The sequence below is a fragment of the Somniosus microcephalus genome, chromosome 9 (assembly GCF_052327205.1).
Source record: "Somniosus microcephalus isolate GS21.2 chromosome 9, FLI_Smic_1.0, whole genome shotgun sequence".
NCBI classification, from domain to species: domain Eukaryota; kingdom Metazoa; phylum Chordata; class Chondrichthyes; order Squaliformes; family Somniosidae; genus Somniosus; species Somniosus microcephalus.
This window is the reverse complement of record NC_140995.1, coordinates 24192791-24206868: the sequence shown is the minus strand read 5'-3', so window position 1 is coordinate 24206868 and position 14078 is coordinate 24192791. Positions and strand designations below refer to the sequence as shown.

The window sequence follows — 14078 nt, the reverse complement described above, 5'->3', positions numbered from 1 at the left end:
ATTGAGATCCAGGTAAATGGGAGCTTTCTTTTCTAGGATTTGAAAGTGCATACACTTTCCCATTTACCTAATCCCAGAGAACTTGGATTGGGTACAGGTCGCAAATTGCCACGGCTGAGGGATCCCCCAAGTTTGTTCCGGGGCCTCTGAAATTTAACAGCTAAAGTCACACAACTCATCATCATCAAAGCAAAGTAGTTAACATCTCACTGCTCGTCCAGCTAAGATCAACTTGCTCATCAGAGCAACAGCTTGCATGGTTATCTGGAGCCGAGTGGGCAGAATCCCAGTCCCTAGTGACAGGTTGACTCCCCCAGGTCCCGTTAATGAGCCAGGCTGGCTAGTCATTTATTAACAGTGCCTTGCAGTACTGAGAGTATGCCTGGCTGAGATAATGGAATATAGGCGTTGTTACAAAGGATCAACCGAGATCTCAATACCCCATAACTAGGCATGTCATCTTGGAGCCCAAGGACCCCAAAGACAGTCCACTTACTAATCAATACAGGAAACTTGCAATTAACCGGCCCCTAAATAACTGGAAATGTCGGTTAACCGGCAAAATTCAGGAGTCGGTTTCAGCTAACTTTTATTACTTGCACAGCAACAAATTGAGGAAGGCAAGGGTTTGGCTGCAGCTGTTGCTAAGCTACAGAGACGCTTGCAACTTGTGGACATTGTTCTGAAGCTGTTGCAACAGGGTTTGTTGCTTCATACGGAGCTCTAAGGTCCGTATCTTTCACTATAGCGTTCGGTTATCCGGAATTGTTGCTGAACCGGCACCACATCGGTCCCGTCCGTGCTGGATACCAGAAAGTTTCCTGTACTGAGTATGGATGAGACTAAAAGTAGACACAGTTGATCCATTAACCTGGCTATTCATTATGCTCTGGCCCAGTAAATTTGGCTTTATCAGTGGACTGACATATCAATAACGCTTTCCAAATTTACTTCAGGAACTCAAAGTGTGGTTTCTTTGGGACTCTAAATATAGTTTATTGGTACATAGGTCTAGAATCTAGTCTGTGGCTAGACTCGGGTAACCATCACAAAAATTGAACTTTTAAATCTCACCTTGAACTCCTGAAGTTTTGACATCATTACAGGCATGTGTCTGACAAGAAGTGGATGTTTTTGCCGCTTTACTTGTTTCCCATCATCCTCGGCACAAAACCAGCCCAGCTGGTTTTCATCCGCTTTTCAAAGAAGGGGAAAAGAACAGAATATAATGGAAAAGTTATTATTTGTATTTTTTCACATTGTGAAATCTATTTATAATTTTTAAAAAAGAGGCATATTAATAAAGCGTACTGATAGTACGTGAATACAAATTATTCCATTCACATGTTTCAGTCTGAGAAGAAATGACTTTCTAATTCTGACATTTTAAAACTAGAATTTTGCCCAAGTGCTCCTATCCTAAGGGGTCGGCTATTTAAGACCAAGACGAGGAGGAATTTCTTCACTCAGTGGGTTCTGAATCTTTGGAATTCGCTACCTCAAAGCTGTAGATGTCTATTCAACATAAGAAATAGGAGCAGGAGTAGGCCATTCGGCCCCTCGAGCCTGCAATCTTCAATAACATCATGGCTGATCTTCTACCTCAACTCCACTTTCCTGCACTATCCCCATATCTCGATTCCCTTAATATCCAAAAATCTCTGTCTTGAATATACTCAACGACTGAGCCTCCACAGCCCTCTGGGGTAGAGAAGTCCAAAGATTCACCACCCTCTGAGTGAAGACATTTCTCCTCATCTCAGTCCTAAATGGCCGACCCCTTATTCTGAGACTGTGACCCCTGGTTCTCGACTCCCCAGCCAGGGGAAACCTCCTCCCTGCATCTACTCTGTCAAGCCCTGTAAGAATTTTGTATGTTTCAATGAGATCACCTCTCATTCTTCTAAACTCTAGAGAATATAGGTCTAATCTACTCAATCTCTCCTCATAGGACAAACACCCCATCCCAGGAATCAGTCTGGTGAACCTTCGTTGCACTTGCTCTATGGCAAGAATATCCTTCTTTAGGTAAGGAGACCAAAACAGTACACAATACTCCAGGTGTGGCCTCACCAGGGCCCTATATAATTGCAGCAAGACAGCTTTACTCTTATACTCAAATTCTCTTGCAATAAAGGCCAATATACTATTTGCTTTCTTAATTGCTTGCTGTACCTGCATGTTAACTTTCAGTGATTCATGTACAAGGACACCCAGGTCCCTTCTGAACACCAAGGCCCCGATTTTCGGCTTGTGTGGGAAATGGTCGGGTTTCCCCGAATGTGAGGTTTCTGACAGACATAAAAAAGTGTCAGCCAGCTCCACGCAATTTTCCCTCAAGTGGCCAATTAATTTCCAGCATGTGGGAAGCCTTGCTAATTGTCCAATTCGAGTCAGAAATCCCCACAGTATGATGTCATCATTCGTGGTGCTTTCAAAGTGTCCAGCAAGCTTCTCCACTTCCGCAGGCTTCTCAGCCACTCTTGCACAATGGCAGAGGAGCCTGCACCAACTGCTGCCAGCGGCAAAGGCCGAGCTGCCTTCAAATTCGACGAGGCTTCACTGCAGGCATTATTGGATGGGGTTAGGGCCCACAGGGAGGTCCTCTTCCCTAGGTCAGGGAGGAAGAGGCCTCCCACTGAGACCAATGCTGCATGGATGCAGGTGTTAGCAGATGCCAACTCGCTGGGAGTCACCAGAAGAACCTTGGCATTACATCTCTAACTCCTTCCTTAACTCCCCCACAGTACCATCCACAGAGCCCCCATCCTCACTGTGGAGGAGGAAGAGGCTGTGCAGCCAGACTCCTCAGAGGAAGCTCCAACCTCTGAGGGCACAGCGTCAGCAGAAGTAAGCGCACCCAGCACCAGCGCAGACACTCACACCTCGGGGGGACCTTCGGGATATAGAGTAGTGTTGTCACCTGGTGTTTCACAGCTCACAAGTGAGCCTCAGCAGATTCTGGAGACAGGGACAGCAGTGGAGAGTCCTCGTCAGAGGGCGCAGGACTCTGCCAGCTCAGCTCAGCTGCGATGCATGTCGAACCTCTGCCTCTGGGTCCATCTGCAAGAGAAGAGGTGATGGATCTCCATGCACAGATGCAGGAGTCTCTGGCAGGTTTTGTCTCCAGGGTCGCTGCGAGTGTGGAGCGAATGGAGCAGTCCATAGCGACCATGAGCAGAGCCTTTGTGGAGTCATTGGCGCATGAACGCATCACCATGGAAAGGTTGGCAACTCCATGGAGGAGATAACTCGCCAGGGTACGGAAAACATGGTGAGTGCTCATAAGAGAATGACATCTCTTGAGGAGCGTTGGTCATCTGTTGAACAGAGAAACCAGACCTTCATGGAAGTCCTTCTGAGTAGGACTGCCAGTGCAGAAATGGGTCCCCATGGCCCCCTAAAGCACAGCAAAGTGCTCTCAAGCCACTTCCAGGCGCTGGCCCCTTCTGGCCTGTGCAGCTTCAGGTGAGTGAGCAGCAGCCTGGTGCTCATCCTGCTGTTCCTGGTTCTGCTGCTGCCGCCTCTGCTGCTGGAGATCCTCTAATGGCAAGAAGGGAAGGAAAAAAAGGCGTCCCATGCTTCTCGCAGATGCCTCCGCTGAGGAAGCGCTGAGTGAGGGTGGCGCGAGGGGCTTCCCAGGAGATCACATTGGAGAAGTGTGTGAGGCTCCAACCTTCCACAGCTGTGCCTAAGCCTTGAAGAAGTTGCCCCAAACCTGCAACAAGGTCCTTCAACATACAAGTGCTGTCCCTTTAAATTGCAGCTTCTCCGATTGACCTGCAGCTGCAAGCAAGCAAGCCGGCAAGCTTCACGCCAGCTCTCAGCAGCGGGGTTCCCTGCAGGCGGGTTTGATGTGGGGAAAGCCCCAAAGTTGCAGCGGCCCCGGAAAACCTACCTCAACAAGCTGATAATTGGTCATTAGTGCTCCAACGACCAGTCCCGCCAGCGGCGGCCGGGACTGAAGCGGGTCGCGGGGAAACGGCGGTCCGAAAGTCGGACAAGGCGGGGAATCAGGCCGGGGGGTCCCGACTTGCTTTTTCGCCGATTTTCGGCCCCCGGCCGCATGAAAAGCCACCCGACGGCGGCCAGAAAATTGATCCCCAACATTTCCCAATCTCTCATCATTTAAAAAATACAATGCTTTTCTATATTTCCTACCAAAGTGGGTAACTTCACATTTCTCCACATTATATTCCATTTGCCATGTTCTTGCCCACTCACTTAGCCTATCTATGTCCCCTTGAAGCCTCTCTGCATCCTCCTCACAACTTACATTCCCACCTAGCTTTGTATCATCAGCAAACTTGGATATATTACATTTGGCCCCCTCATCCAAATCATTGATATAGATTGTGAATAGCTGAGGTCCAAGCACTGATCCTTGCGGTACCCCACTAGTTACAGCCAGTCAACCCGAAAACGACCCGTTTATTCCTACTCTCTGTTTTCTGTCTGTTAACCAATCCATGCTAGTATATTACCCCCAATCCCTTGAGCCCTAATTTTGTGTAATAACCTCTTGTGTGACACCTTATCGAATGCCTTCGGAAAATCCAAATACACCACATACACTGGTTTCCCCCTCATCTATTCTGCTAGTTACAACCTCAAAAAACTCTACAGATTCGTCAAACATGATTCCCCTTTCATAAATCCGTGCTGACTCTGCCCAGTCCTATTATTATTTTCTAAGTGCCCTGTTACCACGTCCTTAATAATAGATTCTAGCATTTTCCCTACTACTGATGTCAGGCTAACTGGTCTGTTGTTCCCAGTTTTCTCTCTCCCTCCTTTCTTAAATAGTGGGGTAACATTTGCTACTTTCCAATCTGCGGGAACTGTTCTAGAATCTATGGAATTTTGGAAGATGACAATCAATGCATCCACACTCTCTATAGTCACCTCTTTTAAAACCCAAGGATTTAGGCCATTAGGTCCAGGGAATTTATCGGCTTTCAGTCTCATTAATTTCTTCAGTACTATTTTTTTTTTTTTTTACTAATACTAATTTCTTTCAGTTCCTCATTCTCGCTAGATCCTTGGTTCTCCACTATTTCCGGGAAGTTTTTTGCATCTTCTTCCATGAAGACAGACACAAAGGGGGCGATTTTCTGCCGTCGGAGGAGGCGGGAAAATCAGATTCCTCCACAGGATTTTGCCAGTGCCGGTTTTGGAGGTCGGGAAACAGTCCGGCCTCCAGCTGGCCATAGCGATACTTGTGATCATTAAATGCTCGTTAAGGGCCTCTCCAAGTCTATGTTGAGAGGCCCTTGTGATTTTTCAAGCATTTCGGCGCGCTCCATGATGGGTTGACTTGTGGGTGGCCTCTTCACAGCTACAGGTCTAACAAGACATCGTTTATTACATCAAGGATTATTTGCAGGTGCCAGAACTTGGCTTTAAAAGGTCTCTGAGCACTTTTAGAAGGCCTTCCGAAGTCAGAGGTGCTGCAGCTTGAATCAATCAACTGTGGGACCTCCTTGGAAGACCCTCTCCCCGCTTGCAATGAGCGCTTGCCCAAAGGAGGCATCTGCAAGCAGCATGGGAACCATTCGTTTTCTTTCTGCATGGACCTCAGATGAGGATGAGGAGCATCCAGGGCAGCAGCAAAACCAGGCAGCTCAGGAGCAACAGCAGCAGGAGCCGCAACCTCCTGCTCAGCCACCTGATGCTGCACAGGGTAGAAGGCGCCAGCGTATTGAGGCACCTCGCTGCAGGAGATACCCCCGACAGAGGGTTAACAGGCAAAGGATGCGTTACCTCATCATGAGTGAGCAGCAGTGCCAAAGGAGGCTGAGACTTTCGCGAGAGGTTGTCCGAGAGATCTGCGGCCTGCTGCAGCAAGACCTGGTGCCCAGAGGAACGGGTGGACACCCCTTACCAGTGGCTGTCAAAGTCATCACCGCACTCAACTTCTTTGCCTCAGGCTCCTTTCAGGGATCATCAGCAGACATCAGCAGCATCTCCCAGTCGGCCGCCCACAGTTGCACCACGCAGGTTACCGATGCCCTTTTTGCTAAGACCCACAATTACATCCAGTTCACAAGCGATCAAGCAAGTATCACTGCCCATTCGGTTGGCTTTGTAAATAAGGCAGGCTTGCCAATGGTGCAGGGTGTCATAGACTGCACACATGTGGCCTTTAGGGCACCCCATCACAACCCAGCTATCTTTATCAACCGAAAGGGCTTCCACTCCCTCAACGTACAGCTGGTGTGTAACCACAAGAAGGTGTTCTTGCAAGTTTGCGCCAAGTTCTGTGGTAGTTGCCATGACGCTTTCATCCTGTGGCACCCTAATGCTCCTCTGCTTTTCAATCTGCCAAAACAACTTACAGCCTTCTGGACTCGTTCAACAATTTCAGATCATAACCTCGGCCCCCATCATATATATATATTTCATCCACACTTCGTCGGGTTTTTTTTTCTTCTCTCCCACATGGCAGCTGTCCTTCATTCTGCCAGCGCAATTCACACTTCATCTAGAGCCATCCTTTGTTTCTTAACCTGTCCCATTACCATCTCCTCTTGCCTTGAATATCTCTTGATGTCTCTTAACTTCTCCTGCCTTCTATCCTATCACAGGCCTTCCCTTTTGTTCTTTCATCTCCTCCCCCCCCTTTCCCAGTCCCAACCCTTGCTTAAAAATCTGTTCCATTTCCTGCTTTTTTCCAGTTCTGACGAAAGGTCATCGACCTGAAATGTTAACTCTGTTTCTCTCTTCACAGATGCTGCCTGACCTGCTGAGTATCTCCAGCATTTTCTGTTTTTATTTAAGCCAACTTAATGGATGGCTCCTTGGTGACAAATGCTACCCCTAAAGAAGTGACTAATGATGTCGATCAGGAGGCCAGCTAATGAGGCTGAAGAGTGCTACAATGCCAGCCACACTTCGACCAGGTCAATCATAGAGCAAACCATTGGGTTGTTGAAGATGCGCTTCTGTTGCCTTGACCGATCAGGTGGAGCCCTGCAGTATACACCATACAGGGTCTCCAGAATCGTCGTGGTCTGCTGTACACTGCACAACATCGCACAGTGTTGTGGCTTGCAGCTTCCTGATGAGCAAGCGGCTTAGTTCCAGCCATCCTCAGATGATGATGAGGAGGAGGAGGTCAGAGCGCCGGTGTATCGACCAGAGGCAGTGGCAGCTGCCCGGGATTAACTTATCCTGGCCAGATTTGCATAGGTTGCCCAAGTTGGCACATGTCCTTGGCTCCATCCTAGGACATCATTGACAATGGACATGACTCCCTGGCCTCCTTTCACTTTGGCCACCAACCTGACAACGCAAGTGTGGCGGAGCCCGCAATGTGGAGCTGCCTAAGGCGAAAGAACAGATGCCTTAATGCCAACATTTTGGCTTCAAATCATTTTAATGCTTTCCAAAAGGGATGGCATTTCATCAATACACAAACATTCTCCTAATCTGCACACAGATCTGCAGGTTATATCCCTTGCCAGCTGTACCCACACAGCCTCGGTTTCTTTGGCAGGCCTCTTCCTCCCAGATGAGTGGAAAAGCACCTCCATGCTAGCTGTCGCCTCCACAAACAACATTTGCAGCGCCTCATCAGAGCGCCTCGGGGGGCCCCTTGGCTTGGAATTGGACATGGTGGTTTCTCAAAATATGTTGCAGGTGGTGCAGCATAGGCAGAAATGCTGTGGAATGAGCCAAGGCAGCAAGAAACCATAAAATCAGACTGGAAAAGTGATGTCAACAGAGGTGGGTTTCAGTCCCAAAACATTAATTGACCAAGGGCATCCCACCCCTCTGAAATCAAGTGGCCAATCAGGGGAAAATCTCAATTTTTAAAAAACTATCAGTGGAAGCGGGTTTCAAACCGAAACCCGCCTCCATTGGGAAAATCGCCCCCAGAATATTTGTTTAATTTCTCTGCCATTTCCTTATTCCCCATTATAATTTCTCCTGTCTCAGCCTGTAAGGGACCCACATTTACTTTAGTTAATCTTTTCCTTTTTCCATACCTATAGAAGCTTTTACTGTCTGTTTTTATGTCTCTCGCTAGTTTACTCTCATATTCTATTTTCCCTTTCTTCATCAATTTCTTGGTCCCCCTTTGCTGAATTCTAAAATCCTCCCAATCCTCAGGCTTACTACTCTTTTAGGCAACATTACAAGCCTCTTCCTTTGATCTAATACTATCGGTAACTTCTCTTGTTAGCCACAGTTGGACCACTTTTCCTGTGGGGTTTTTGTGCCTTAAAGGAATGTATATTTGTTGTAAATTATGTATTAATTATTTAAAAGCTAGCCATTGCTGGTCTATCATTTAATGTAGTTTCCCAATCTACCTTAGCCAACTCGCCCCTCATACCTACGTAGTTTGCTTTGTTTAGATTTAAGACCCTAGTTTCAGATTTAACTCAATCACTTTCAAACTCAATATAAAATTCTATCATATTATGGTCACTCTTCCCTAAAGGCCCCTTTACTGCAAGGTTATTAATTAACCCTTTCTCATTGCACAATACTAGATCTAAAATAACCTGTTCCCTAGTTGGTTCCTCAACATACTGATCCAGAAAACTATCTTGTATACATTCCATGAATTCATCCTCCACACTATTACTGCAAATTTGGTTTGCCCAGTCTATATGTAGATTAAAGTCCATGATTACTGTATTACCCTTGTTACATGTGCCTCTAATTTCCTGATTTATATTCTGCCCTACATTACAACCACTGTTTGGGGGCCTATAAATAACTCCCACCAATGTTTGCTGCCCCTTGCTGTTTCTTAGCTCCACCCAAACTGATTCTACTTCTTGATTTTTGGAGCTAAGATCCTTTCTCTCTACTGTCTTTATCCCATCCTTTATTACCAGGGCTACCCCGCCACCTTTTCCATTTTGCCTGTCTCTTCCAAAAGTTAAGTATCCTGGAATATTTAGTTTCCGATCTTGGCAACTTTGCAACCACGTTTCCGTAATGGCTAATAGATCAAACCTATTAATTTCTATCTGCATTATTAATTCATCTAATACATCTATTGCTGGTCATCATCCAAAATTCTACAGACTCTGGAACAGTTCCCATGGATTGGAGGATAGCTAATGTAACCCCACTATTTAAAAAAGGTGGTAGAGAGAAAAGGGGGAATTATAGACCGGTAAGCCTGTCATCGGTAGTGGGGAAAATGCTAGAGTCCATTATAAAAGATGTAATATCAGAGCACTTGGAAAATAGTGACAGGATCGGACAAAGTCAACATGGATTTACAAAAGGTAAATCATGCTTGACTAATCCACTGGAATTTTTTGACGATGTAACTGGTAGAATAGATAAAGGAGAACCAGTGGATGTGGTGTATTTGGACTTTCAGAAGGCTTTCGATAAGGTCCCGCATAAGAGATTAGCATGTAAAGTTAAAGCACATGGAATTGGGGATAAGGTACTGTCTTGGATAGAGAACTGGTTGGCAGACAGGAAGCAAAGAGTTGGAATAAATGGGTCTTTTTCTGAGTGGCAGGCAGTGATTAGCGGGGTTCCGCAGGGATCAGTGCTAGGACCCCAGCTATTCACAATATATATAAATGATCTAGACAAGGGAACCAGATGTAATATCTCCAAGTTTGCAGACGACACAAAGCTGGGTGGGCGTGTCTGCTGTGAGGAGGATGCAGAGAAACTCCAGTATGATTTGGACAAATTGGGTGATTAGGCAGATGCATGGCAAATGCAGTATAATGTGGATAAATGCGAGGTTATCCACTTCGGTGGCAAAAACAGGAAGACAGATTATCTGAACGGCAATAGATTGGGAAAAGGGGAAGTGCAACGAGACCTGGGTGTCCTTGTGCATCAGTCGCTGAAGGTAAGCATGCAGGTGCAGCAGGCGGTAAAGGAGGCAAATGGTAGGTTGGCCTTCATAGCGAGAGGATTCGAGTACAAGAGCCAGGATGTCTTGCTGCAGTTGCACAGGGCCTTGGTGAGACCACACCTTGAGTATAGTGTGCAGTTTTGGTCACCTTATCTGAGGATGTCCTTGCCATGGAGAGTGCAGTGAAAATTCACCAGACTGATACCTGGGATGGCAGGAATGATGTATGAGGAGAGATTGGGTCGATTAGGCTTATATTCGCTAGAGTTTAGAAGAATGAGAGGGGATCTCATTGATACTTATAAAATTCTAACAGGACTAGACAGACTAGATGCAGGCAGGATGTTCCCGATGGCGGGGGAGTCCAGAACCAGGGGTCACAGTCTAAGGATAAGGGGTAAGCCATTTAGGACTGTGATGAGGAGGAATTGCTTCACCCAGAGAGTGGTGAACCTGTGGAATTCTCTACCACACAAAAGGCAGTTAGGGCCAATTCATTAAATATATTCAAGAAGGAGTTAGATATATTTCTTAAGGCTAAAGGGATCAAGGGATATGGGGAGAAAGCAGGGACAGGGTACTGAATTTGGATGATCAGCCATGATCTCATTAAATGGTGGAACTGGCTCAAGGGGCCGAATGGCCTACTTCTGCTCCTATCTTCTATGTTTCTATGTCTATTTTGTTGCGAATGCTTCACACATTCAGATATAGTGCCTTTAGCTTTGATTTTTTTCTATTTTTCCTCTTATGTCACCTTAGTCACTGATGCTTTATTACTGTCTGTCCCTTCCTGACCTGCTTATTTTTACTCAAAACTCTGCTCTCGAGCCTCGACATTTCTCTTGCTGCTTTTAAATTTACTCTTTCCTGAATCATCCCAACCCCCCTTCATTAGTTTAAAGCCCTGTCTACTGCCCTAGTTATTCAATTCGCCAGGCCTCTGGTCCCAGCCTGGTTTAAGTGGAGCCCATCCCATCAGAACAGCTTCCTCTTTCCCCAGTACTGGTGCCAGTGCCCCATGACCTGAAACCCCTTCCTCATACACCACTCTTTGAGCCACGCATTTAAACCTCTAATCTGTTTGTCCCTATGCCATTTTGTGCGTGGCTCAGGTAATAATTATTACCTTTGAGGTTCTGCTTTTTAATTTGGATCCTAGCTCCTCAAACTCCCTCAGCAGAATTTCATTTCTAGTTTTACCTATGTCGTTGGTTCCTACATAGGCCACGACAATTGGATTCTCCCCCTCCAAGTTCTTCTCCAGCCGCGAGGAGATATCCTTTACCCTGGCACCGGGCAGGCAACACAGCCTTTGGTGCTCCCTGTCGCGGCTGCAGAGAACAGTATCTAACCCCGACTATACTGTCGCCTACCACTACCACATTCCTTTTTATTCCCCCCACTTGAATGGCCTCCTGTAACATGGTGCTGTGGTCAGTTTGCCCATCCTCCCTGCAGTTCTTGTTCTCATCCATACAGGCAGCAAGTACCTCATATACCTGTTATACAAGGTCAAGGGCTGAGGCTCCTCCATCACTATATCCTGGGTCCCCATGCCTTCCTGAATCGAAGTCACGCCCTCCTGTCCCTGACCAGTGGCTAACTCTAAAGTACTGCTTAACCTAAGGGATGTGACTGCCTCCTGGAACAAAGTGTCCAGGTACCTCTCCCCTTCCCTGATGCATCGCAATGTCTGCAGCTCAGACTCCAGCTCAACAAGTCTGAGCCGAAGTTCCTCGAGCTGCAGGCACTTACCGCAGATGTGGTTGCTTGGGATCTCACTGGTCTCCACCAACTCCCACACGCTGCAGTTACGACACACCACCTGCACTGCCATCTCTATCAACCTTATTTTATATTTATATAATTAGTTATAGTTTTTATTCAAACGATTATTTTTACTTTTAATTTTTAGTTTGAGTTCATTTTTTTGGTTTTAGTTAGTTAATTTAGTTTAAGTTATTAATTCAATAAAGTTATAGTAGTTAATACTCTCCCAGTTCTGAATTTAATCGACTTACCTAACCTAGAGAGCAAAAGAGCTGTAATTAAAGGCCGAGATAGATAGATTTTTGGACTCAAGGGATATGGGGATTGGGCGGGAAAGTGGAGCAGAGGTCGAAGATCAACCATGATCTTACTGTGTGGCGGAGCAGGCTCAAGGGGCCGTACGGCCTACTCCTGCTCCTATTTCTTATGCTTCAGTTATTCCTTGTATGAAGATATTTGTGCTTTAAGGGATGCAGTTGGGTATAAACTGTAGAATCCAAAATATTAGCAGAAAATAAACACTGATCTGGCTATCAACGTACAACTTCAAACAGTGAAACCTTACCAAGGGCCAATTTGGCCATCTGTAAACTACTCATCCAGGAGAGTTTGTTTGTTGGAGTAAATGTATTGAATACTGCTGTGAAGAATGAAGGTCTTCCAGATCTGCAAAAAAAAAAAATTAGACATTTAAAACTATTTTTTAAAAAGTGGAGTCAACTCCATTTAAAAAATGTTGAAAAGGTTACTGAATAATAAAATGGTGGAATGTGGTACCTTAATTTAAAATAGCAGCTTTGGCATCTGTTAGCACTGAAAGATGCATTAGATATCACTTACATATGGTGTCCAATTGGTTAGGCACATTTGCAAGATGTGCTCGATGACAAGATATATCTCTTCAAAATAATGAGCTAAATACAGGAAACTGTGTGTTATCCGGAGGCGAACTGTCCGGCAAGCTCGAGCCACCGGCAAAAATCAGGAGCCATTTTTTATTCTTTTTGTTTCTTTGCTTTGCTTTTTTTTTGAACAGTCAAGCTCTGCAACGTCTGTAGCTAAGCAACAGCTTCAGCTAGAGACGCTTTCCGACTTTTTAGAGGCTGACAGGTTTGTTGATTCATACGGAGATGAAAATCTCCGTATGTTTCAACATTAGCTCTGGAGTGTACGGCAGTTTTGAGGGAACGGCAGCAGCTCGGTCCCGTCGGTGCCGGATAGCACAAAGTTTCCTGTATTGCTTTTTGTGCACATGGCGTGGTTTTGATATTTTTCTGCGATTTGGAACATATATCGTGACATCTATACATTTCCAACTTTTTCTTCCCAGCAAAAGTGTATTACCCCTTATAGTATCAGTGGTACTCGTTATGCCAAACATGCATAATTTATTTCTGTTTAGCTTCCAAACACTTGGTTTCTTCAACTGGTCACATTAAAGGGTTTCTAAAAAGACATCAGTGATACAGTAACTGATCAAAGAAGCCAAATGTTTGAAGGGAAGATTTATTAAATATATATTAGACCCCGAAATGAGATCACTAATGATGCATTCCAAGTCTTTTAAATATTATTACTAATCCTTTGATCAGCACCTCTTCATGATACCGTGGATAACATCATTGCAATTTCTGCAGTCGGCGCTGGAGCATTTTCATTCTCATGCAACATAACAGAAATAAGAATTGTTGTAAAAAAAAACGTACATCGTCCTTGAAGAATTTAAACCTTCATAGTTTTTGTGCCCCAGAGCTCCAAATCCATGTCCTTGGACTTCCGCACTTATAATTAAAACAGAAAGTAAACTTCACATATATTGGCTTATTTAAAAAAAAAATCATATTTAATGCATTTTAAGAACTAGGTGGCATTCCAAAAGTAAAAATAAAATGGTTACAAGGAATCTGTGTCATGCACCCATAATACAGGCACGATCTAACCCTGTGAGACTGCCTCTGCCAATACCTGGCAGTTTGTCTGAGACAACCTTACCCAATTTAAAATTGAACTTCAAAAGAATACGATTTCAGACAGATGTCTACATTCAACAGGGAGCTCTGAATCAAAATAATGGGTGGAACAGGTTAAAAGCATTTAACTTATGAATCCAAACTTAAATAAAAAACTATTATTCAGTAATGGTGTTGCAGTCTCAAAAGATTGATAAACATTTGAAAAGTAAAGCAACTCCAATCTGCCTTTTGGGATCCCTACGTGCTCGGTGTTAGAATATGCTCAATACCAACTTGTCTGGTTTTCCAGGCAGCTGCAGTTGAATTCGGCAGCGATCAGCTGCTCTTATTTCCTCCTCTTTTTTAAATATAAGTTTCTGAAGACCTGCTGTCCAGTCCTGGCTCACGGTTGGATTTAAATTCTGCAACAAAGAAGAATTACAAACCAAAAGACTTGTATTTCAGGAATAGGATTTAGTTCCCAAGTGTCAAGAAACTCAGAGGCA

At 45.1% G+C, this 14078-nt stretch overlaps 1 protein-coding gene across 4 annotated transcripts in view; it reads right to left on the bottom strand.

The window, feature by feature from the left end:
* arhgef10 (Rho guanine nucleotide exchange factor (GEF) 10) overlaps nt 1-14078 on the bottom strand; it is a 361849-nt gene that overhangs the window by 91822 nt on the left and 255949 nt on the right. For 3 of the 4 annotated variants that reach the window (XM_085996438.1, XM_085996437.1, XM_085996440.1), the window contains 4 exons: nt 13867-13994; nt 13327-13401; nt 12186-12286; nt 1075-1196 (listed from right to left, as the gene is read on the bottom strand). In XM_085996438.1, coding sequence (XP_085852564.1) covers nt 1075-1196; nt 12186-12286; nt 13327-13401; nt 13867-13994 — 426 coding nt within the window. The remainder of the gene's footprint in view (nt 1-1074; nt 1197-12185; nt 12287-13326; nt 13402-13866; nt 13995-14078) is intronic. The other variant, XM_085996439.1, reaches the window with a different exon arrangement.